Source organism: Callithrix jacchus, chromosome 16 (assembly GCF_049354715.1).
Source record: "Callithrix jacchus isolate 240 chromosome 16, calJac240_pri, whole genome shotgun sequence".
In the NCBI taxonomy this organism is placed as follows: Eukaryota; Metazoa; Chordata; class Mammalia; order Primates; family Cebidae; genus Callithrix; species Callithrix jacchus.
This window is the reverse complement of record NC_133517.1, coordinates 73,390,382-73,415,765: the sequence shown is the minus strand read 5'-3', so window position 1 is coordinate 73,415,765 and position 25,384 is coordinate 73,390,382. Positions and strand designations below refer to the sequence as shown.

At 39.6% G+C, this 25,384-nt stretch overlaps 1 protein-coding gene across 2 annotated transcripts in view; it reads left to right on the top strand.

The window, feature by feature from the left end:
• FER1L6 (fer-1 like family member 6) overlaps positions 1-25,384 on the top strand; it is a 216,921-nt gene that overhangs the window by 67,985 nt on the left and 123,552 nt on the right. For both annotated transcript variants that reach the window (XM_035276507.3, XM_054246765.2), the window contains one exon: positions 6,462-6,570. In XM_035276507.3, coding sequence (XP_035132398.3) covers positions 6,462-6,570 — 109 coding nt within the window. The remainder of the gene's footprint in view (positions 1-6,461; positions 6,571-25,384) is intronic.

Sequence of the window (25,384 nt, the reverse complement as noted above, 5' to 3'; positions counted from 1 at the left end):
ACTTTCAAACCCCCTACTCCCCCAAATATAATTCCCATGGAAACCCCAGTGAGGAGAAATAAAAGTGCTGTGCAGGAGTTGGTGGGAGTGGGTGGTACGGGGTTGATTAAACTCTGTCTGTGGCCTCATTTTGTTTAGTTGTATTAGCTTAGAGTAAGCTCTGGACAGAAGAGAATTTTGGATGTCAAATGAAGAGGAGTAAGAGTAGGTGACAAGCTGGGGTATAAGAAATTGAGAAACCTACTCCCCTACCCCAAAGCTGTGGGGGAAATCACAACTTTAGGGAATGCTTATTACTCACCATGAAGCATCTGAGCACTTTCCCAGCCCGGTTCTGTCTTATGGGAAAGAGATCCGAGACTCTAAGAGGAATACAAATGGTGAATATTCTCTCTACTGTTTACTTTATCAATGGTAACTTGCAGTTAAGCAAATGAAAGAGCTTCACGTTTTGTCAGTAGTGGAGGTAGGTAGATTCCAGCTCCCAGCTTGGCTAATTCTGCCTCCGAAAGGGTTCTTCTCAGATCAACTAGGCAATAATTTTGGGTAGGGAAGGGAGGTGATGATCAGAATCCTAGAGCTGTACATTTCTAGGAGAGGCTGGACAGTCCAAAGAAGTATAGCAGCAGGTCACCTTAGCCTTGGAAGAGGCATTTGTTGTTGTTGCTGGGAATCTAATAAATCTTAAGAAACCACTTAGGGGAGTGGTTGGAGTTCAGGGTTGGAAATCTCGCAGTGGGACGGTGGCGGGGAGAGGGGTTGTAGTTAATGGTTTCGATACTAACACCTCTTTGTGTTTTAGTTTACCCATTAACAAAGTGAGATAGTTAATAGTTACCCTGCCATAGGCATCTTCTGGGGGTTAAATGAGGAAATGCATGTAAAATGGTTAGCAGAGTTCTTGGCACATACGTAGGAAGCAGGCAATGCATTTTTCTTGCTGTTTTCAGTGTCGCTATGGTTTTCTCCCACCACCAGGGAGCAGCTATTCAGAGCTTTCCAATCTGTTTGTGACTGGAAATTTTGTGGACCTCCCTAGTTCTCTTCTCTGAACTCATATATTATCTGAAAACGTGGGTGTCAGTTTGTTGTGGTTAGAGCTCATATTATCTATATGGGACTGTGCGTAGGGGTGTTTCTTGAGAATATGTGCCAGCTTTGCAGACTTAACTTAGAACTTCACCAGAAGTTGTGGGTGGCTTAGTAGCTACCTATGCTGGTTTCTCCATCTACCCCTGTGGTCATCTTTCCTGCCTTGGGTCGAAGCTGTCTATTCTTTTCTAAACAAGGATTGCCAAGTAGACAGAGGCTAGAAAAATATTTTCTTGCAAATAGAGACAATTTGACTTCCTCTTTTCCGGATTGAATACCCTTTATTTATTTATTTTTCTTGCCTAATTGCTCTGGCTAGAACTTCTAATACTATATTGAATAGGAGTGGTGACAGAGAGAGGGGCATCCTTGTCTAGTGCTGGATTTCAAAGGGAATGCTTCCAGTTTTTGCCCATTCAGTATGAGATTGGCTGTAGGTTTGTCATAAATAGCTTCTATTATTTTGCAATATGTTCCTTCAATACCTAGTTTATTGAAAGTTTTTAGCATAAAAGGGCTGTTGAATTTTGTCAAAGGCCTTCTCTGCAGCTAATGAGATAATCATGTGGTTTTTGTCTTTGGTTCTGTTTATGTGGTGAATTACGTTTATAGACTTGCATATGTTGAACCAGCCTTGTATCCTGGGAATGAAGTCTACTTGATTCTGATGGATAAGCTTTTTGATGTGCTGTTGCAATCAGTTTGCAGTATTGAAGATTTATTACATCTATGTTCATCATGGATATTGGCCTGAAGTTTTCTTTTCTTGTTGAGTCTCTGCCGGGTTTTGGTATCAGGATGATGTTGGTCTCATAAAATGATTTGGGAAGTATTCCCTCTTTTTGGATTGTTTGAAATAGTTTTAGAAGGAATGGTACTAGCTCCTCTTTGTATGTCTCATAGAATTCAGCTGTGAACCTGACTGGACCTGGACTTTTTTTGGTGGGTAGGCTATTAATTGCTGCCTCAACTTCAGCCCTTGTTCTTGGTCTGTTCAAGGTTTCAACTTCTTCCTGGTTTAGGCTTGGGAGGGTGCAAGTGTCCAGGAATTTATCCATTTCTTCCAGGTTTACTGGTTTATGGGCATAGAGTTGTTTGTAGTAATCTCTGATGGTAGTTTGTATTTCTGTGGAGTCAGTGGTGATACCCTCTTTATCATTTTTTATTGGATCTATTTGATTCTTCTCCCTCTTCTTTTTTATTACTCTGGCTAGTGATCTGTCTATTTTGTTTATCTTTTCAAAAAACCAGCTCCTGAATTTATTGATTTTTTTGAAGGATTTTTTTTCTGTCTCTATCTCCTCAGTTCTGCTCTGATCTTAGTTATTTTTTGTCTTCTGCTAGCTTTTGAGTTTTTTTTATCTTGCTCCTCTAGCTCTTTCAATTTTGATAATAGGCTGTCAATTTTAGATCTTTCTTCACTTCTCTGGTGGGCATTTATTGCTACAAATTTCCCTCTAGACCCTGCTTTAAATGTGTCCCAGAGATTCTGGTACATTGTGTGTTTGTTCTCATTGGTTGCAGCAAACCACACTGCCATGTGTGTACCTATGCAACAATCCTGCATGATCTGCACATGTACCCCAGAACCTAAAGTACAATAAAAAAAAGAAAAATATTTTCTTAATCCAAGTCAAAATATCTTTAAGATGTTTTGCTGAAGACACTTGAAGTAGATTCAGTCAGAAAGGAAGGGAGGTTGGGAACTTATGTGGGGTAGAAAGTACATTTGTCTACAGGCTGTGGGAGTGTATCTTGATTGTTATGCAGTAGGTAATGGGAGAGGTAAAATTCATGCGCTATATAACCCTTATTTCCCCTCCCTCCTCTCTTCATCTTGGCTTCTTATTTGTGGCCAGTATCTTGTTGGGATTGTTAGTTATCTATGGCTGCATAACAACATATCTCAAAACTTGGCAGCTTAAAACAACAAAGATTTATTTTCTCTGTAGATGAGGAATTTGGGAATAGCATAGCTCAGTGGTTCTGCCTCAGGATCTCTCATGATGTTTCCATCAAGGTGTTGGCAGGGGCCATCATCATCTGAAGGTTTGACTGTGGCTGGAGAATCCACTATGAAGATGGCTCCTTCAAATGGCAGGTGGCTGTGATTCCTTGTTGGCTTTTGACAGGAGGCCTCATCCTCATTCCGTGGATTCTCCTACTGACTGCTTGAGGATCCTGTGACATGGCAGCTGGCCTTCCCCCAGAGCAGGTGATTCAAGAGGGAGCAAGGCTGAAACTGTCTTTCGTGACCTGGCCACAGAAGTCACACAGTGACGTGTCTGCTATGTTCTTTTTGTTAGAAGTGAATCATTTGGTTCAGCCCATCCTCAGAGAGAGGAGAATTAGGCTTTACTTTTTGAGGGGAAGATTAGCAAATAATTTGTGGATATATTTTAAAGCCACCACACTGGACTTCAACCTTTCTCACACCTCAACAGCTCAGGGCTCACCCTCATCAACATGATGATGCCCTTTCTTACAGTATCCTTGTTTTCAGCTGGTCCTCAAGTTCCAGACTCCCAAGCTGCAGCCACACCTTTATTGCCCATCTGGACAGTCTCGAGAGATCCCATGATGCTGGCTTTGTCAACTTACCCTCATTACCACCCTCAAAGCTTATCTCCCCTGTGCCAAATTTTTGCAGATCATAGCCAATCTAAAAATGGGTTCATTTAAAAATTCTGTGAACACAACTGAGTAGCTTCTTATTTAAATGTCATCCTTGATATTGGTAAGAATAAAAATAGAGCCTAACTCCATGGAGTTTGTGATAGAGAAGGAGAGGTATGATATATAAATGTAACAGGAAGTAGAAAATGGCAAGTGCTTTAAGGAGGTACAGATAAAGTGCTTTTATGTCCTGGAGTGAATGAAGTATAATTATTAAAATGTCAAGCCCCTAAGTTAGATATCTGGATGTAAATTGTGGCAGTATGATGCCATGGTTACTGCCTGGCCTCTGGAGAAACATTGCCTGCATTTGAATCTAAGTAAATGACTTAAACTCCTTATGCTTATTTCTAAGAATAACCTCTTGCTTCTCAGCCTCTTATTAAGAATTTGATAAATGAATATATGCAAAAACGCTCAGAACAGAGCCTGGTACATAGTGCTTAATAAATATTAGTTATACTCAATAATTTTGGATGGAGATCTTAATGTCTCACTGGACTGCAGTGTCATCGTCTGTGAGTAAAGTAGAAATGCCTCTTTCCTGGTGTACTTGTGAGAATTACAGGAGATAATGTAAGCAAAATTCTTAATACGTCTCCGACACATAGTAAGAGGTCAGTAAACATTACCTATCATAATTTTACCAGTTTGAGGAGCCAAAATGTGCTTCCAGAATAGAAAGTATTTGAGTTAAACCTTGTAGGATGGGTGGAATTAAGACATCAGTTCTGCCCTGCTGAAAGACTTATCTTGACTGCCATTTATGGTGATGTGTGTAGGCTTTTTACTAGGTGCTTGACATGAATGATGTCATTTCTGCCCCCTCTCCTCCCTGAAAGCCCAATTATGGTGGTTATTTCACAGGTGAGGAACATCACACCCAGAGAGTAGACATGAATTGCCTAAAGTCAATCAGCCTGGGAGTGGAAGGATTGAGATTTGAAGAAGGATTTGCCTGACTTTGGATCCTGAAATTCCTCCCTGGGCTACATGGCCTGCATTCCCTCCAGGTCTCTTAGTAGTCCCTTGTTTTGCAGTTTTTGTTTTTAGCAACAGGGTCCTGCTATGTTATCCAGACTGGCCTCAAGCTCCTGGGTTCAAACTATCCTCCTGCCACAGCCTTCCGAGTAGCTAACACTACAGGCATGTGCCACCACACCTAGCTTCTCTCTGTGTTTGTTAACCTCCTTCCAGAGAGTAAACCCAGCCTCATAAAGTGAGATAGGAGGCTAGCTGATAGTTGGTGGATAGAGTGGTAGGAGGAGGGCATGCTCAGTGACTAAGATCCAGCACTGAGCCTCACCCTGTTTGACATTTTCTGGTCACTGGGAGCATTTCCTAGGAAGGCGGGCACCACAGTAGTTCCTGTATGAAAGAAGGGGATATCCTTCACCTAATATGGAAACCCTTTGGCTCTCTGAGGTACCTGTCTAGGACTCTCGACTCAATGGAGTTCTTGATCCCTGGGTCACAGTTGCTTTATTTCCTTTTATTGTCCTTATGATCGTTTCTGCAGATATCAATAAATCCAATTGCAAAACCAGGAAGCACAGAATGTATGACTCCAGTTGACTTAGCCTCTTAGCTCAGAAATATAAAGCTATGTCAGTGCATCTAGCAACATCTGCTCCCTGAAACATTAGCCTTTTCTTTGTCAATAAGAGTCATTTGCAAACAACTGTGTATTCCCTTATGATGACTCCTGTCTTAGGACTTGTTAGAGTCTAGTCTTCCAGACTGTGGGCTCCTTGAGAAAGCAGTCTTGTTGGAAACCAGGCCCTGAGTCTTGGCTGACTCTAATTTTCTGTGTGTGACCTTGGGAAGCTGCATAGTGTCACTGAGCTTCAGTTTATTCAGGTAAAAGGTAGAGGTTGGAGTAGATAAACTCTAAGGTCCTTTTTAATATGAAGGCACCTGTAATTCTAGGACCTGTGTACCCCTCACAGCAGCAACCCCAGTGCATGTACCCCACCCTGGATACACATGATTGGCCACTGGCTTGTACATGTGACTACTCTGCTGTTTCTTTTTATCCACGCTTGCTTATTTGGGGGAGTAAACTTTGATTCTGGTTAGCGTTAATGCATTGGGTGAATACATGTTTGAGTTCAAAGAGCACTGGGTCTGTAGTGAGAATACTTGGGAAAGTTACTTGACAACCTTAAGCTTTAGTTCCCTCAGTTTCTTTATCTGTTAAATGGGAATGATCCAAATTTTGACCTCTTAAGATTGCTAGGAGGAACAAATAACATGATCTGACTACCTTGTGTAAGCCAAAAAGTTATGCTCAAATCTAAGGATTTTATCCTGTAATTCTGTTTCTTGTCTTTGATTTTATGTTTTCAAAACCCCAATCTCCAGAAGGTAATTCCAACCTGTGTTTCACCAGCAGCATCTTAGAAAGATACTCACACCAAGTTTATTTGTTGAAATAAAAGGAGTTTTATTTTGAGGTAGAAGCTCAGAAGGTTGAGATTGCATCATTCTAGATGAATGACTGAATTTGAATCTGCAGCTTGCAGATCCTGGTTCATACATGTCTGATTTTGGGGGAAATGCTGTGCCATTCGAGGTTGAACCAGAGATCAAATGTTTATAAATTATGCTGGATGAGGCCAACATCACAAAATCAGCTTCCTCATGAGAAAACGAAGCCAGTTCTACCTAACAGTTTATTTTTCTTTCTGTAGATTGTACCAGAAAAATGTGAGGAATTTTTACTCTTTGGAGCATTTTTTGAAGCTACCATGATTGACCGGAAGATTGGAGATAAACCCATCAGCTTTGAAGTTTCTATTGGTAAGTACAGAGAAGCACAGTGCCAAGCACATAGCATGGACTTAGTACCTATTTCTTGAATAAATTAGTTAGTGCCTTACATGAAGATAATAGCATTCTGGTAGAGGTTTGCATCTCAGAAAGAGATGAACAATTTGAACAATTCCTTGTCTTCCCTATTGTCAATATATAAGGGAGATATTTATTTTCTTTTAAATTTAATTTTGAAGTTGTGTGGGTACATAGTAGGTGTATATATTTATGGGGTACATGAGATTTTGATGTAGGTATACAATGTGTAATAATCACACTAGGCTATATAGGGTATTACCTCAAGCATTTATCCTTTCTTTGTGTTACCAACAATCTAATTACACTCTTTTAGTTATTTTAAAATGTACAATAGTTATTGTTGATTGTACTCACTCTGTTATGCTATCAAATACTAGATCTTATTCAGTCTATCAAAGTGTATTTTTGTACCCATTAGCCATCTGCACTTCTCCCCTGCCTCCCATACCCTTCCCAGCCTCTCTGGTAACCATCATTTCATTCTCTATCTCAATAGTTTAATTATTTTAATTTTTAGCTTCTCCAAATAAGTGAGAACATGTGAAGTTTGTCTTTCTGTGCCTGGCTTGTTTCACTTAACATGATGATCTCCAGTTCCATCCATGTTGCTGCAAAAAACAGGATCTCATTGTTTTTTATGAATGAATAGTACTTCATTGCGTGTGTGTATCACATTTTCTTTATCCATTCATCTGTTGATGGACTTAGGTTGCTTCCAAATCTTAGCTATTGTAAACAGCGCTGTAACAGACAATGGAGTGCAGTATTCTCTTGGATATACTGACTTCCTTTCTTTTGGATATATACCCGACAGTAGGATTGCGGGCTCCTATGGTAACTCTATTTTTAGTTTTCTGAGGAACCTCCAAACTGTTCTCCGTGGTGGTTATGCTAATTTGCATTCCCATCAACAGTGTATGAGGGTTTGCTTTTCTCCACATCCTCACCAGCATTTGTTATTGCCTGTTATTTGGATACAAATCATTTTAACTGGTGTGAAGAGATATATCATTGAAGTTTGATTTACATTTCTCTGATGGTTAATGATGCTGAGTGCCTTTTCATGTGCTTGTTTGCCATTGGTGTGTCTTTTATTTATTTATTTATTTGAGAAATGTCTATTCAGATCTTTCACCTATTTTAAAATCAGATAATTGGATTTTTTTTTTCTATAGAGTTGTTTGAGCTCCTTATATCTTCTGGTTATTAATCCCTTGTCAGATGGATAGGCTGCAGATATTTTCTCCCATTCTGTGAGTTGTTTCCTCACTTTATGGATTGTTTCATTTGCTGTACATCAGCTTTTTAACTGGATGTGATCCCATTTGTCCATTTTTGTTTTGGTTGCCTATGCTTGTGGTGTATTACTCAAGAAATCTTTGCCCAGACCAATGCCCTGGAGAGTTTTCCCAATGTTTTCTTGTAGTAGCTTTCTAGCTTGAGGTCTTAGATTTCAGTCTTTAATCCATTTTGATTTTTTTACATATATATGGTGAGACATAGGGGTCTAGTTTCATTCTTCTTCATATGGATATCCAGTTTTCCAAGTACCATTTATTGAAGAGACTGTCCTTTTCCCAACATATGTTCTTGATATCTTTGTCAAAAATGAGTTCACTGTAGATGAATGCATTTATTTCTGGGTTGTCTATTCTGTTCCATTGATTCATGTGTCTGTTGTTATGCCAGTACCACACTGTTGTGGTTACTATAACTCTGTAGCATAATTTGAAATCAGGTAATGTGATTTATCCATTTTTTTTAACTTAGAATAGCTTTGGCTATTCTATGTCTTTTGTGGGTCCAAGTAAATTTTAGGATTTTTTTCTATTTCTATGAAGAATGTCATTGGTATTTTAATAAGAGATTGCATTGAACCTGTAGATTGCTTTTGGTAGTGTGAACATTTTAACAATACTGATTCTTCCAGTCCATGAACATGGAACATGTCTTTATTTTTTTGTGTCCTCTTCAATTTTTTTCACCAATGTTTTATAGTTTTCACTGTGGAGATCTTTTACTTCTTTGATTAAGTTTATTCTGAGGTATTTTATTCTATTTGCAACTATTGTAAATGGGGTTACTTTCTTGATTTCTTTTTCACATTGTTCACTCTTGGCATATAGAATTGCTACTGATTTTTAAATGTTGATTTTGTATCCTGTAACTTTACTGAATTTGTTTATCAGGTCTAGTAGTTTTTTGGTGAGTATTTAGGTTTTCATATCATCTGCAAAAAAGGATTATTTGAGTACTTCATTTCCTAGTTGGATGCCCTTTATATTTTCCTCTTGTCTGATTGCTCTATCTAGGACTCCTTGTACTATGCAGAGTAACAGAGATGAAAGTGAGTGTCTTTTTCTTGTTCCAGATCTTAGAGGAAAGGCTTTCAGTTTTTTTCCATTCATTGTGAAACTAGCTGTGGCTCTGTCATGTATCACTTTTATTGTATTGAGGTATGTTCCTTCTATACTCAGTGTTTTGAGAGTTTTTTAATCATGAAGGGATGTTAAATTTTATCAAATGCTTTTTCAACATAAATTGGAACATAAATGGTTTTTTGTCCATTCTGTTGATGTGATGTATTATATTGATTTGCATATATTGAACTATCCTTCCATCCTTGTGATAAATCCCATTTGGTTATGATGAATGATCTTTTTAATGTGTTGTCGAATTTGGTTTGCTAGTGTTTTGTTGAAGATTTTTGCATCAATGCTGGTCAGGGATATTGGCCTGTAATTTTCTTTTTAGATGTGTCTTTGTATGGTTTTGGTTTCAGGGTAATGATGGCCTTGTAGAATGAGTTTGGAAGGATTCTCTCCTCTTGTATTTATGTATTGGAATTATTTTAAAAATACGTTTAAATATCAGTAGCTTTTGTAAGACAAATAGTTTTTGGTAACATGAATGAATTGTATTCATCCATGGTGAAGTCTAGGATTTTACTGCACCTGTCACCCAAGTAGTATACATTGTATCCAGGGTATAGTTTTTTTATCCTTCATCTTCTCCTACCCTCTTCCTTCTGAGTCTCCAAAGTCCATTATACCACTTGGTATCACTTTTCATACCCAAACCTTAACTCCTGCTTATAACTGAGAACATAGAGAATTTGGTTTTCCATTCCTGAGTTACTTCACTTAGAATAATGGCCTCCAGCTCCATCCAAGCTGCTGCAAAAGACACTATTTTATTCTTTTTATGGCCAAGTGGTATTCCATGATGTATATATACCACATTTTCTTTATCTACTCATTAGTCAGTGGGTACTAAGGTTAGTTTCATATCTTTGCAATTGTGAATTGTGCTGAAACAAACATAAACATGCAGGTGTCTTTTTGATATAATGACTTTTTTTCTTTGGGTAGATAACCAGTAGTAGGATTGCTAGATTGAATGGTAGATCTACTTTTAGTTCTTTAAGAAATCACCATGTGGTTTTCCATAGAGATTGTACTAACTTACAGTCCCACCAGTGGTCTAAGCATTCACTTTTCACCACATTCACACCAACATCTATTGTTTTTTTTTTTTTACTTTTTAATAATGGCCATTCTGGCTGGGGTAGGTTGGTATCTCATTGTGGTTTAATTTGTATTTCCCTAATCATTAGTGATATTGAGCAATTTTTTTCACGTTTGGCCATTTGTGTATCTTCTTTTGAGAAATGTCTATTTATGTCATTTGCCCACTTTTTGATAAGATTTGTTTTCTTCTTGCTGATTTGAATTCCTGGTGTTCTGAATATTAGTCCTTTGTTGGATGCATAGTTTGCAAAGGTTTTCTCCCATTCTGTGGGTTGGCTGTTTACTCTGATTATTTCTTTTGCTCTGCAGAAGCTTTTTAGTTTAATTGGGTCCCACTTATTTATGTTCGTTTTTGTTGAATTTGCTTTTGGGGTCTTAGCAATAAATTCTTTACTTAGACTATGTCCTGAATAGTTTTTCTTAGGTTTTCTTCTAGGATTTTTATGGTTTCTGGTCTTAGATTTAGGTCTTTGATCCATCTTGAGTTGATTTTTGTACAAGATATGGATTCAGTTTTCTTCTTCTACATGTGGCTGTCCAGTTTTCCTAGCACTGTTTATTAAATAAGGTGTTCTTTCTCCAAATTATGTTTTTGTATGCTTTGTCAAAATTCAGTTGGTTGTAAGTATTGGCTTTATTTCTGGTTCTCTATTCTGTTCCATTGGTCTTTGTATCTGCTTTTATACCAGGACCACACTGTTTTCGTAATTATATCCTTGCATTATGACTTGAGGTCAGGTAATGGGATGCTTCCAGATTTGTTCTTTTTGCTTGGGATTGGTTTGACTATGTGGGCTGTTTTTTGGTTTCACATGAACTTTAGGATTGTTTTTCTGATTCTGTGAAAAGTGGTATTGGTATTTTGATAGGGAGTGAATTGAATCTGTAGCTTGCTTTGGGAAGTGTGGTCATTTTCACAATACTGATTTTTCTAATGCATAAGCATGAGATATGTTTCCATTTGTTTGTGTCATCTATGATTTCTTTCAGTAGTGTTTTGTAATTCTCCTTGCAGAGATATTTTACCTCCTTGGGTAAGTATATTCCTAGTTTTTTTTCTTTTTGCAGCTATTAAGAGGGATTGAGTTCTTTATTTGATTCTCATCTTGGAAGTTGTTGGTCTGTAGCAGTGCTACTGGTGTGTGTACACTGATTTTGTAGTCTAAGGCTTTGATGAATTTGTTTATCCAATCTAGAAGTCTTCAGGGTTTTCTTGGTATATCATCGTCTCATCAGCAAACTGCAATAGTTTGACTTCCTCTTTTCCAATTTGGATGCCCTTTATTCCTTTCTCTTACCTGATTGCGCGGGTTAGGACTTTCAGTGTTAAGTTGCATAGAAGTGTTGAAAGTGGGCATCCTTGTCTTATTCCATTTCTCAGGGGAAGCTTTCAGCTTTTCCCCATTCAGTATGATGTTGGCTGAAGGTTTCTATGTAGGGCTTTTATTATTTTAGAGGTATGTCCCTAACATGCCGACTTTGTTGAGAGTTTTTAAAACCATAAAATGATGCTGTATTTTATTAAATGCTTTTGCTGCATCTCTTGAGATGATTATATGGTTTGTAATTCTCTTTTTTTACTGCATTTTAGGTTTTGGGGTACATGTGTGGAACATGCAAGACATTTGCATAGGTACACACATGGCAGTGTGTTTTGCTTCCTTTCTCCCCTTCACCCACATTTGGCATTTCTCCCCAGGATATTCCTCCCCAGGTCCCCACCCCCCGCTGTCCCTCCCCTCTTCCCCCCAATAGACCCCAGTGTTTGGCACTCCCTTCCCTGTGTCCATGTGTTCTCATTGTTCATCACCCACCTATGAGTGAGAATATGCAGTATTTCATTTTCTGTTCTTGTGTCAGTTTGCTGAGAATGATGTTATCCAGATTCATCCATGTCCCTACAAACGACACGAACTCATCATTTTTGATTGCTGCATAATATTCCATGGTGTATATGTGCCACATTTTCCCAATCCAGTCTATCATCGATGGGCATTTGGGTTGGTTCCAGGTCTTTGCTATTGTAAACAGTGCTGCAATGAACATTCGTGTGCATGTGTCCTTATAGTAGAATGATTTATAGTCCTTTGGATATATACCCAGTAATGGGATTGCCGGGTCAAATGGAATTTCTATTTCTAAGGCCTTGAGGAATCACCACACTGTCTTCCACAATGGCTGAACTAGTTTACACTCCCACCAACAATGTAAAAGTGTTCCTATTTCTCCACATCCTCTCCAGCATCTGTTGTCTCCAGATTTTTTAATGATCGCCATTCTAACTGGTGTGAGATGGTATCTCAATGTGGTTTTGATTTGCATCTCTCTAATGACCAGTGATGATGAGCATTTTTTCATATGTTTGTTGGCCTCATGTATGTCTTCTTTTGTAAAGTGTCTGTTCATATCCTTTGCCCATTTTTGAATGGGCTTGTTTGTTTTTTTCCTGTAAATCCGTTTGAGTTCTTTGTAAATTCTGGATATCAGCCCTTTGTCAGATGGGTAGACCGCAAAGATTTTTTCCCATTCTGTTGGTTGCCGATTCACTCTAGTGACTGTTTCTTTTGCCGTGCAGAAGCTGTGGAGTTTGATTAGGTCCCATTTATCTATTTTGGCTTTTGTTGTCAATGCTTTTGGTGTTTTGGTCATGAAATCCTTGCCTACTCCTATGTCCTAAATGGTTTTGCCTAGATTTTCTTCTAGGGTTTTTATGGTGCCAGGTCTTATGTTTAAGTCTTTAATCCATCTGGAGTTAATTTTAGTGTAAGGTGTCAGGAAGGGGTCCAGTTTCTGCTTTCTGCACATGGGTAGCCAGTTTTCCCAACACCAATTATTAAACATGGAATCCTTTCCCCATTGCTTGTTTTTGTCAGGTTTATCAAAGATTGTATGGTTGTAGATATGTTGTGTTGCCTCCAATGCCTCTGTTTTGTTCCATTGGTCTATATATCTGTTTTGGTACCAGTACCATGCTGTTTTGATTACTGTAGCCTTGTAGTATAGTTTGAAGTCTGGTAGTGTGATGCCCCCCTGCTGTGTTCTTTTTGCTTAGAATTGACTTGGCTATGTGGGCTCTCTTTTGGTTCCATATGAAGTTCAAGGTGGTTTTTTCCAGTTCTGTGAAGAAAGTCAATGGTAGCTTGATGGGGATAGTGTTGATTCTGTAAATAACTTTGGGCAGTATGGCCATTTTCACGCTATTAATTCCTCCTAACCATGAACATGGAATGTTTCTCCATCTGTTTGTGTCCTCTCTTATTTCATTGAGCAGTGGTTTGTAGTTTTCCTTGAAGAGGTCCCTTGCGTTCCTTGTGAGTTGTATTCCTAGGTAAGTTGTATGCAATGTATCACTTATATTGACTTTCCTACATTAAACTGTCCCTGAATACCTAGAATGTAATCCACTTGATCACAGGGTATTTTCTTCGTGATGTGCTGTTGGATTTGGTTTGCTGGTGTTTTGTTGAAGATTTTTGCATCTATCTTTATCAGGGATATTGGTCTGTAGTTTTCTCTTTTTCCTTTCCTAGTTTAGAATCAGGGTGATACTGGCTTCATAAAATGAGTTAGAAAGAATTCCCTTTTTCTCAGTCTTTTGGAATAGTTTCAGCAGAATTGGTACCAATTCTTTTTTGAATGTCTGGTAGAATACAGCTGTGAATCCATCCGGTCCTAGAATTTTTTGTTGTTAGCAACAATTTCTTTAATGGCTGATGCAATCTCACTGCTTGTTATTGGTCTCTTCAGGATTTCTATTTCTTCCTTACTTAATCTATAAATGTTTCCAGGAATTTATCCATGTACTCTAGATTTTATAGTTTACATGCATAGAAGTGTTCACAGTAGTCTTGAATGATCTTTTGTATTTTTGTGGTGTCAGTGGTAATGTCTACATTTTCATTTCTAATTGAGATTATTTGCATCTTCCATATTCTTCTTTTCTTAGTTAATATAGATAATGGTCTCTTGATTTTGCTTATCTTTTGAAAGAACCAATTTTTTGTTTCATTGATTTTGTATTATTTGTTTCAATTTTATTTAGTTCTGTTCTGATCTTTGTTATTTCTTCTGCTCGCTCTTTGAATTTTTTTATTTTTTCTTATTTTTTTAGTGCCTTGAGATGTGAAATTAGGTTGTCAATTTGTGATCTTTCAGACTTTTCAATGTAGGCATTAAGGGCTAAAAACTTTTCTCTGAGCACTGCTTCTGTGGTATCACAACCGGGTCACTATTCACGCCTGTGATCCCAGCACTTAGGGGAGGCTGAGGCAGGTGGATCATGAGGTCAAGAGATTGAGACCATCCTGGTCAACATGGTGAAACCCTGTCTCTACTAAAAATACAAAAAATTAGCTGGGCATGGTGGCGTGTGCCTGTAATCCCAGCTACTCAGGAGGCTGAGGCAGGAGAATTGCTTGAACCCAGGAGGCGGAGGTTGCCTTGAGCCGAGATCATGCCATTGCACTCCAGCCTGGGTAACAAGAGTAAAACTCCGTCTCAAAAAAAAAAAAAAAAAAAAAACCAGAATTTTAAAATTTCCATCTTGATTTCATTGTTAAACAAAAAGTCATTCAGGAGAAGACTAATTTCCATGTATTTGTAGTTTTCAGGATTCCTTTTGGAATTTATTTCTGATTTTATTCTGCTGTGGTCTGAGAAGATACTAGATATGATTTCAATTTTTAAAAAATTTATTGAGGCTTGTTTTGTGTCCTATCATATGGTCTATCTTGGAGAATGTTCCATGTGCTGATGAAAAGAATGGATATTCTGCTTGATGATTACATCCCTTGATGATGTCCTTTTTGCAGTGAATCTCCTAGGAGTTCTTTGAGCTTCTTGTATTTGGGCATCTAAATCTCTAACAAGGCCAGTTAAGTTTTCCTCAATTATATTCTCAAATAAGTTTTTCAAACTTTCTGCTGTCTCTTCTCCCTCAGGAACACCAATTATTCTTAGGTTTGGCCATAATCCTATATTTCTTGGAGACTTTGTTCATTTTTTTCAGTTTTTTTTTGGGGGGGGTCTGGATTAATTTAAAAGCCTTGTCTCCTTGTCTTTAAGCTCTGAAATTATTCTACTTGGTCTAGTCTACTCTTGAAACTTTCCACTGTATTTTGTAATTTCCTTAATGTGTCTTTCATTTCCAGAAGTAGATTGGTTTTTCTTTACAATTATCTCCTTAGAACAATTTTCATTCATATTCCTAATTGTTTTTAAATTTTCTTTGTTGTTTTTTGCCTTTCTCTTGTATCTCCTTGAGTAGCTTGATCAATCTTTTGAATTTTTCTTTTTTTTTTTTTTTTTTTTGAGACAGAGTCTCACTATGTTGCCCAGGCTGGCATGATCTTGGCTCACTGCAACTTCTGCCTCCCAGGTTCAAGCAATTCTCCTGCCTCAGCCTCCAGAGTAGCTGGGACTACAGGTGCATGCCACCATGCCTGGCTAATTTTTATATTTTTAATGGAGATAGGGTTTCACCATATTGGCCAGCTGGTCTCAAACTCCTGACCTCGTGATCTGCCTGCCTGAATTCTTTAGTATTTCAAAGTTTCATCTTGGTTTGGATTCATTGTTGGAGAGCTAGTACAGTCTTTTGGGGGCATTATAGAACCTTGTTTTGTCATATTGCCAGAATTATTTTTCTGGTTCCTTCTCATTTGGGTAGACTATTTCCTCTAATTATTCTTAGATTTAATTTCGATTTGACTCTGTTTCTTTAAATTTCTTTTTTCTTTTTTTTGGCCGCCCTAAGATTAAGACTTTAATATTTATTGTTTCTTGTAGCCTAATTCAGCTCTGGTGGCTTTAATGGTGAAGACTCTGTATGAGTTCCTTGGTTGTAGACGGTCTTTGTATTATGGCTTTCTCAGATGCTGGTTGTAGAAGCCATGTGCTCGGTGTGTAAGCAAGTTCACTGTCTTCTATGGGGCTGAAATGGCAAAGGTCTCTTAAAGCCTATCTCATTCCCCTGTGGTGTGCATTTTTAAATTAACTTTTTCCCCAGTATTTTATTTACTGGCTTGAAGAGTTCAGGCTTAGGCCAGTAGGAGAAGTGTCCGTGAGTTTTAACTGGTTGTGGCTAAAGCAGTGGGTAAATGCAATACCCAATGGTCGGCAGAGGTCCCAACCTTGACAGAGGTGGCTAGGGGAGCTCTAGCCACCTCTGTCAAGGTGTAATGTCAGGGTAATGAACTGAAGACTTATTAGGGGGAAGGGTAGAAGCCACCTCAGCTTCTATGCCAGGCAAGCAGGAATATAATCCACCTCCCAGTCACACTCCTAAACCAGTGTTCCAGCTATTCAGATAAGATAGGCACCTTTTCTCATTTGCAGGAATGTTGATGCTCCAAGTAGTTACAGATTATGAATCTACCCCTCATGCAAGCCTGAATCTGGAGGGCAGTTCTCCTGTAAGGATGCAGACAGCCGGAACGGCTGTCAATAGGTACACCCATGCAGAGCTCCTGTGAGAGAAGCTGCAGCTGTGTCTGCAGTGGTGGGAAAGGGGGAAAAGAAATCCCCTTATCCAAGACCCTGAATGAGCACCAGGGCTGCCTGACTATTTTGGGGTAGAGTTGCAGACTTTCCCTGCTCAAGGCAGCACTGCAGCTGTGCCTCTCTCTGTTGAAAGAAACATCCCACCAGCAGAAAGTTCTGGGACTCAAGGACTGCTATGTGGATTCTTTTGTGCCACAGAGTGATCCCTTAATATGATGCTCTGTCCCTTTCCCTAGGAGTAGGACTCCCTGAGAGCCAGACTGCTGTGAATCCTGTCTCTGTGGGTCTAGCCATAGTTGTTCATAGCAGTCTCTAATGATCCTTTGAATTTCTGTGCTATGTGTTGCAATGTCTCCTTTTTCATCCCTGATCTTATTTATTTGTGTCTTCTCTTTTTTTCCTAGTTTGGCTACAGGATCGTCAATCTTGCCTATCTTTTTGAAACACCAATCTGCTCTGCTCTACATTATTTCTTTCCTTCTACTAATTCTGAGTTTGTTTGCTCTTGCTTTTCCAATTTTTAAAATTATTGTTATTTTTGAGACACAGTCTTACTCTGTCACCAGGCTGGAGTACAGTGGTGCAATCTCGGCTCACTGCAACCTCCGCCTCCTGGGTTCAAGTGATTCTCCTGTCAGCCTCCCAAGTAGCTAGGGCTACAGGTGTGCTCCACCATGCCCAGCTAATTTTTGCATTTTAGTAGAGACGTCCTTTCACTATGTTGGCCAGGATGGTCTAGATCCCTTGACCTTGTGATCCGCCTGCCTCAGCCACCCAAGGTGCTGGAATTACAGGTGTGAGCCACTGAGCCAGCCTGCTTTTCCAGTTAAGATGCATCCTTAGTTTGTTTATTTTATCTTTTTCTAGTTTTTTGATGTAGGTGCTTATTGCTGTAAACATTCCTCTTAGTACGGCTTTTGCTATATCCCATAGGTTTTGGTATGTTGTTTCCAGTATTTGTTTCAAGGAAGTTTTAAATTTTCTTCTTAAGTTCTTTATTGATCCACTGGCCATTCAGGAATAGATTGCTGATATATGTTCATATCATTTCCGAAATTTATCTTGTTATTGATTTCTAGTCTTATTCCACTGTAATCAGAGAAGATGCTTCATATAATTTTAATTGTTTTAAACTTTTAAAGACTTGATTGTGGCCTAACGTATGGTCTGTCCTTGAGAATGACCCATGTGTACTCTGCAGCCATTAGAGGAAATGTTCTGTAAATATCTATTAGGTCCATTTGTTCCATGGTGCAGATTAAGTCCAGTGTTTTTCTGTTGATTTTTTTTTTGTCTGGATGATTTTTCCAGTGCTGAAAGTAGGGTGTGAAGTCTCCAGCTATTATTGTGTTGGAGTCTATCTTTCTCTTTAGCTCTAACAATATTCCTTTATAGATCTGGGTGTTTCAGCATTGGGCATCTCTACATTTTCAATTGTTATAGCCTCCTGCTGAATTGACTCCTTTATCATTGTTTAGTGACCTTCTTTGTCTCTATTCACAGTTTTTATCTTGAAATCTATTTTGTGTGATGTAAGTGTAGCTACTCCAGTTTTTTGGTTGTTTCCATTTGCATGGAATACCCTTTTTCATTTTGTTCAGTCTCTACTTGTATTTATATGTGAAGCGTATTTCTTACAGGCAGCAGATCATTGGACCTTGTGTTTTTATTTATTTATTGTTTTTATTTATTCAGCCACTCTATATCTTTAGATTGGAGAGTTTATCCATTAACATTCAATTTTATTATTGATACATAAAGACTTCTGCTATTTTGTTATTTGTTTTCTGATTGTTTCATGTTTTATTCTTATCTTCCTTTTTTTCCTTACTGTCTTTGTTTTAGTGAAGATGATTTTCTCTGGCATGTTTTAATTTCTTGCTTTTAATATTTTGTGTATCTGTTGTACATGTTTTAATTTGAGGTTACCATGAGGCTTGAAATTGCTCTCTTATAACCCCTATTTTAAATTGATGATAACACTGTATAAAGAAGCAGAAAAGCAAAGAGAAAATGGACAAAACCTCTACACTTTAATTTCTGGTTATATCTTATACTGTTCATGTCTTAAAGCTGTTGTAGTTATTTATTTTTGATAGGTTCATCTTTTAGTTTTCTACTAAAGATACAAGTAACTTAGACACCACAATTACAGTGTTATGATATTCTATGTTTCTCTGTTTACCTTACTATTACCAGTGAGTTTTGTACCTTCAGATGTTAATTGCTCATTAACATATTTTTCTTTCAGATTAAAAAACTCCCTTTAGCATGTCTTTCAGGACAGGCCTAGTGTTGATGAAATCTCTCAGCTTTTGTTTGTCTGTGAAAGTCTTCATTTCTCCTTCATGTTTAAAAGATATTTTTGCTAAATATACTATTCTAGAATAAAAGGGTTTTTTGTTGTTATTGTTTAGCACTTTAAATATGACACATCACTCTCTCCTGACCTGTAAGGTTTCCACTGAGAAGTCTCCTGACAGACGTATTGGAGCTTCTTTTGTGATATAGCTGGCCTAGGGTTAGAACCTGTACAATGCCATTTTATAAAGAGACAAAACTGTTTCCATTCTCCTCACACTGACTGCTAACCTTGGCTTCTGTAAACTGCTAGATTATTTGCAGGATGAAAAGTGAGGTAAAGCTGCATACCTTCTCTTATCTGTAACTACAAGAATTTCTGGCCTTTGTTTACCAGAGTGAGCACCCCCAGATAATTCCATCCTGGCGCCAAGTAAATAAAAATCTATGGATCCCACCCCTACCCAGACAATGTGTAAATGAATGCTAATCTTAGCATCTGTGAACCCCTTAAATGACAATCAGAATGTCAAATAGTCCCCTGGCACTCGAAATGTCCGGAACCCCCTCACCCTCATCTCTGCCCAGAAGGTGATTTGAATCCACTGGCCCTCGGAATGTCTGAAGCCCCTCACCCCATCCTCTCCCCTCAACCTCAAGGTGATTTTACGGGTATAAAAGGTCTTGTCACCCTCTTTTATGGGGCCATGGTTTGGAGAGACGTGAGTCCTCCATGGTCACCGGCAATAAACTCTGCAATTTGGCATACTTTTGTCTTGGTGTTGACTTTCTGTGCTCAGTCCGATACAACACTTTGTTATTTGTTTCTTTTCTCTTGCTGCTTTTAGGTTCTTTACCCTTGAGCTATGGGAGATTGATTATTAAATGTCTTGGGGTAGTCTTCTTTAGATTAAATCTGCCTGGTGTTCTATAACCTTGTACTTGAATATTGAAATATTTCTATAGGTTTGGGAAGCTCTCTCCTTATTATCCTTTTGAAGAAATTTTCTGCCCTGATCTCTCTCTACCTCCTCTTTGAGGCCAAAAATTCTTAGATTTGCCCTTTAGAGGCTATTTTCTAGATCTTACAGACATGTTTTGTTCCTTTCTATTTTTTTTCTTTTGTTTCCTCTGTGTTTTCAAATAGCCTGTCTTTAAGCTCACTAATTATTTCTTCTGCTTGATTAATTCTGCTGTTAAGAGTTTCTGATATATTCTTTAGTATGCTGATTGTATTTTTTAGTTCCAGAATTTCTGCTTGATTCTTTCTAATTATTTCATGTCTTTGTTAAATTTGTCTGGTAGTATTCCGAATTGCTTTTCTGTGTTATCCTGAATGTTATCAAGTTTTCTCTATACAGCTATTTTGATTTTTCTGAAAGCTCACATATCTCCCTCTCTCTGGAATTGGTCACTAGTGCCTTATTTAGTTTGTTTGGTAAAGTCATGTAGTCCTTGATAGTCTTGAGGCTTGTGGATGTTATTTGGTGTCTGGGCATTGAAGAGTTAGGTATTCATTGTAGTCCTTGTAGTCTGGGCTTATTTTTCACCCATCTTACCTGAGAAGGCTTTCTAGGTATTTGGAGGGACTTGGGAGTTGTGATCTAATTCTTTGGTTACTGCAGTTGTATCTATATTAGAAGGAACTCTAAGTCAGTAACACTGTGGCTCTTGCAGAGTTGGAGAGGTACTGCTTTGGCGATTTTAGGTAAGATAAAAAAGGATTCTCTTGATTACTAGGCAGAGACACTTCTTCTTTTAGTTTCTCTCAAACAGAGCCCCTCTCTCTCTCTCTCTCTCTCTCTTTCTCTTTCTCTCTCCCCCCCACCCCCGTATTAAGTTGTCTGGAGGTGGGGGAGGGGTGACAGAAGCACTTCTGTTGCTACCACCACTCGGACTGAGCTGGGTCAGACCCACAGCCAGCACATCCCTGGGTCTCACCTAAGGCCCATGGTGACCACTGTCTACCTACTGCCTATGTTCACTCAAGGACCAAAGGTTGTGCATCAGCAGATGGTTAATCCAGCCAGGTGCTTGTCCTTTCCTTCAGGGCAATGAGCTCACTCTTGGACCCAGATGGGTCTGGAGATATCATCTGGGAGCCAGGACCTGGAGTCTAAAACCTTAGAAGTCTAAATGGTTTTCTATTCTACTGTAGCTGAGCTGGCACCCAAGCTGCAAGACAACATCCTTTTTACTCTTCTCTCTCCTCGAGCAGTGGAGTCTCCCCCATGATCACCTCCACCCTAGGTCCACAGCGAGTACTGCCTGGCTACTACCAATGTTCACTCAAGGCCCGAGGGCTCTTTATGATAAAAGCTTCCAGTCTTCATGACAATGGGCTTTGCTCTGGCCCAAGGCAGGTCCAGAAATGCTGTCTAGGAGAGTGAAGGCCTGAAATCGGAGACCCCAAGAGCCTACTTGGTGCTCTACCTCACTGTGGCCTAGCTGATACCTAAGCTGTGAGACAAAGTCCCCTTTATTCCTTCCTCTCGTTTTCCTCTCCCTGTAGCTAACACAGCTGGGGATATGTTGGGTCCCACCTGAAGCTAGCATGGTGCTGAGTCTCACCCAAGGACCGTGGTGGGTACTGCCTGGCTACCACTGCTGATTATTCAAGGCCCAAGAGCTCTTTAGTCAGCAGATGATTAATTCTGCTAGGATTGGGTCCTTGCTTTCAGGGTAGAGGGTTGCCTTCTGTTCCAAGGTGTGTTTAGAAATGTCATCTGGGAGCTAGGGCCTGAAATGTGGGTCTTACAACTCTGCCTGGTGCTACATTCTACTGTGACTGAGCTGGTATCCAAGTTGCAAGGCTAGGTCAGCTTTACTCTCCTCTCTCCCCTCCTCAAGCAGAGGAAAGGAGTCCCTCCCAGAGCTGCAAGCTGTGCTACTTAGTGTTGGGAGAGGAGTGAAAATTCCTTGGCTGCCCCAGCTTATGTCTCACTAGGGCATGTGCACCCCAAGTCCACTGGCTCTGAGCCTGGCATATCACCAGGACTTTTCCAGGAATTGCAGTCATTGTGGCTTAGACTGTCTTTCAAGTTTATTTAGGATCCCAGAGCACCTCAGCTTGCAGTGGCAAAGCTTGCTAGAACTTAGGATGGACGATTTGCCTCTGGCTAAGGTTGGTCTAGATGCTCCCTCCGTGGGCGATGGCTGAGTTCTGCCTGGTGTTGCTTTCCACTGTGACAAGGCAGCACTGAGTTCCAATGCAAAATTCCACAATCACTGCATTTTTTTTATCCCTAAGTGCTCAGATTTTCTCTCCACACCACTTGGCCACTGCTGCAGGATGGGAGGAGAGAATCACTTACAGGCAATTCAAGACCTTTTTCCTACCTTCTTCAGTGCTTCTTTCCTTAATATGATGTTAAAACGAGGTACTGTGATAACTTGCTTGATTTTTGGTTCTCATGAAGGTGCTTATTTTGTATGAATAATTGTTTAATTTGATCTTTCTGTGGGATATGATCACTTCAGGGTTCTATTTGGCCATCTTGCTCCACCTTCTCTCTAGATTTCTTTTTTAATTTAGATTTATTTTCATATTTCACAAAAGTGATTAAGACTATAGGTTTGGATTCAGATGGACTTGGATTCCTAATCCTGGTTCCATTACCCAGAGTTCACTTAATGTCTCTGAATCTCAGTTTCTTTATCTGTGAAATGGGAATAATAATTCCTCATACAGTTGCTACAAAAGTTTAAGGAGTTAAGGCAAACGAGTGCCATGTGTACAGCAGATGTTATTATGTAACTCCCCAAATCTTCCTGGGAAGATTTGCAACTGGAAAGCCATTCCCAGAAAGAGCATTCCATCATAGAAGGTTGTGATTTATATTCAGGAAGCTCTCTTTCAACAGTGCAGGAAAAAGTAGAGATAAAATATAGCCCCTTACATGGATGAATCTGGAGAACATCATTCTCAGCAAATTGACACAAGAACAGAAAATGAAACACCGCATATTCTCACTCATAGGCGGGTGATGAAAAATGAGAACACATGGACACAGGGAGGGGAGTACTAAACACTGGGGTCTATTGGGGGGAAAAGGGGAGGGCCAGTGGGAGGGGGAGGTGGGGAGGGATCGCCTGGGGAGAAATGCCAAATATGGGTGAAGGGGAGAAAGGAAGCAAAACACACTGCCATGTGTGTACCTACGCAACTGTCTTGCATGTTCTGCTCATGTACCCCAAAACCTAAAATGCAATAAAAAATTTAAAAATAAAATACAGCCCCTTAAGCCATACAGCTAGAAGCCTAACAAACAATCTCCTGTCTGCATGACCAGAAAGTAGAGATACATTTTGGGAACATGCATTTCTAGAGAGAGGGCAGAGGGACCCAGGAGGGTTGGCTCTGAGAAGAGAGGTTTGAGTGGGGACTGAGAAAGGCCTGGCAGCGAGCTTCAAGCGTCAGAGGACTAGAGAAGGAGGCTTATAATGTGGGACTCTAGAATGGGTCTAAGAACACATGGACATACATGAAAAATAGGATGATTTGGGGTCTATCCAAGAAAGAACTTGCTAATAGGCAGGAAAGTGACTTGGTTCACAGGGAGGTAGTGAGCTTCATAGGGGAGTGTCCCCACTTCTGACCTTCTCTCCAGTAGCCTATTCTCTGGCCCTGCCCTCCATTCTTCTCATTGTCTCTTACTGTATCTTCCCTTTGACTCATGGAGATACGCAAACCTTTCTTCTGCTTCACTTTCATCTCTGTCCATCTCAGACTGCATGGTTCATCCCTTTAGCCACAGTCTTCCCAGTTGACTCAATTATCTTCCCTGTTGTGCTATTTAAAAAACCCAGCTAATTATTCTCCTTCTCTGCCCTTGTGCTCTGCCTTTGTGATTGATTTACCACAAATTCAATGGTTTCAGCCATAATGGACATCCAGAGAGGTCAAATAACCACCCCAGTTTATATAGTCGGTGAATTTTACAAAAAGGACTCAAACAAGGCCTGCTAACTCTAAGTTTCCTCCTCTTTCTAGAATATGTTTATGCCTCTCTCAGGTATTTTAGTATTATTCCTAAGATAGGAATAATGGAGAAGGGAAGAAAAGAATGAATTAGATTGAAATGGAAGAAAGACTCTTATGAACATAGTAACACACTGAGGTCATTGATTCACTAAATATGAATCAAGACCCTCCCTGTGTTTGCTCCATGACTAGTGGAGACACAAAAATTAGCAAGATACTCTTTCCATTCTCAAGACATTTGCAGACATCTAAGTAAATTATCTGAAAACAAGATGGCAGAGGAATGATGGGAATATGATGTGACATTAGGGACCTGTTTAGGTTAGTTTCCCAGAAACAAAACTTGGGAAGATTCTTATATGTGTGAGGTTTGGGTGGCATGCTCTCAGGAGATCTTTATCAACATCTCTATAAAAAGTTTTGCGGCTGGGCACAGTGGCTCACACCTGTAATCCCAGCACTTTGGGAGGCCGAGGCGGGTGGATCACGAGGTCAAGAGATCGAGACCCCATCCTGGTCAACATGGTGAAACCCCGTCTCTACTAAAAATACAAAAATTAGCTGGGCGTGGTGGTGCGTGCATGTAATCCCAGCTACTCGGGAGGCTGAGGCAGGAGAATTGCTTGAGCCCAGGAGGCGGAGGTTGTGGTGACCTGAGATTGCGCCATTGCACTCCAGCCTGGGTAACAGCAGCGAAACTCCAAAAAAAAAAATTTTTTTTTGCAAGGTTATATGCTGTAATGTTTAAAATAGTTATAACGGTTTTATAATTTCTAGTGACTCTTTTTTTAGTTGATTGTGTTTTCTACTTTGTCATTTGTGTAGTTATTATAGAAGAGAAAATAAGATAAAATAAGTGGGTGATGTAGCATAGGGCAGGTCTCTGAGGGCGGGGAGACCAGCCACAGCCTGATTCTGTGAGAAGCTCTCAAACAAGTGACATCACAGACTTGGCCCCACTTTGAGGCAAGTGGGATGGGCTTTTACATCCCCATACCTAGCTGTGAGTGGCTTCAGGCACAAGAAGGAGGCCTTATAATCTTCTGGGGAGAGGCAGACTCCATCATTAGAGGGTAATTCTCCATGGAAGGTGGCTGTTGTAAGCTGTTAGCAGCCATCTCAGTATCTGGCATTTGGGGGCTCCTTCCTGGTAAAGAGGATCTGGGTGGGACACCACCAATGGCTACTGCAGGAAGACAGAGTAGTGACACCTGGCCATCCTGTAGAGGAGAGGCAGGGGTCAGGGAGGGAGAAGTTAGGAAGGCTTCCCAAGTTAAGGGGTCCTTGTGATTATGGGCTTTTGATCCTGAACCTTTCTTGATTTGAACAAAGTCAACCAACTCTATAATATGGCTAGCTTTGGGGCTCTTTCCAAAAGACAGGAATGTTCATCTAAATATTTTAAGCATTTGAAATCAGATTACAAAATGGAAAGATCAATGATGCC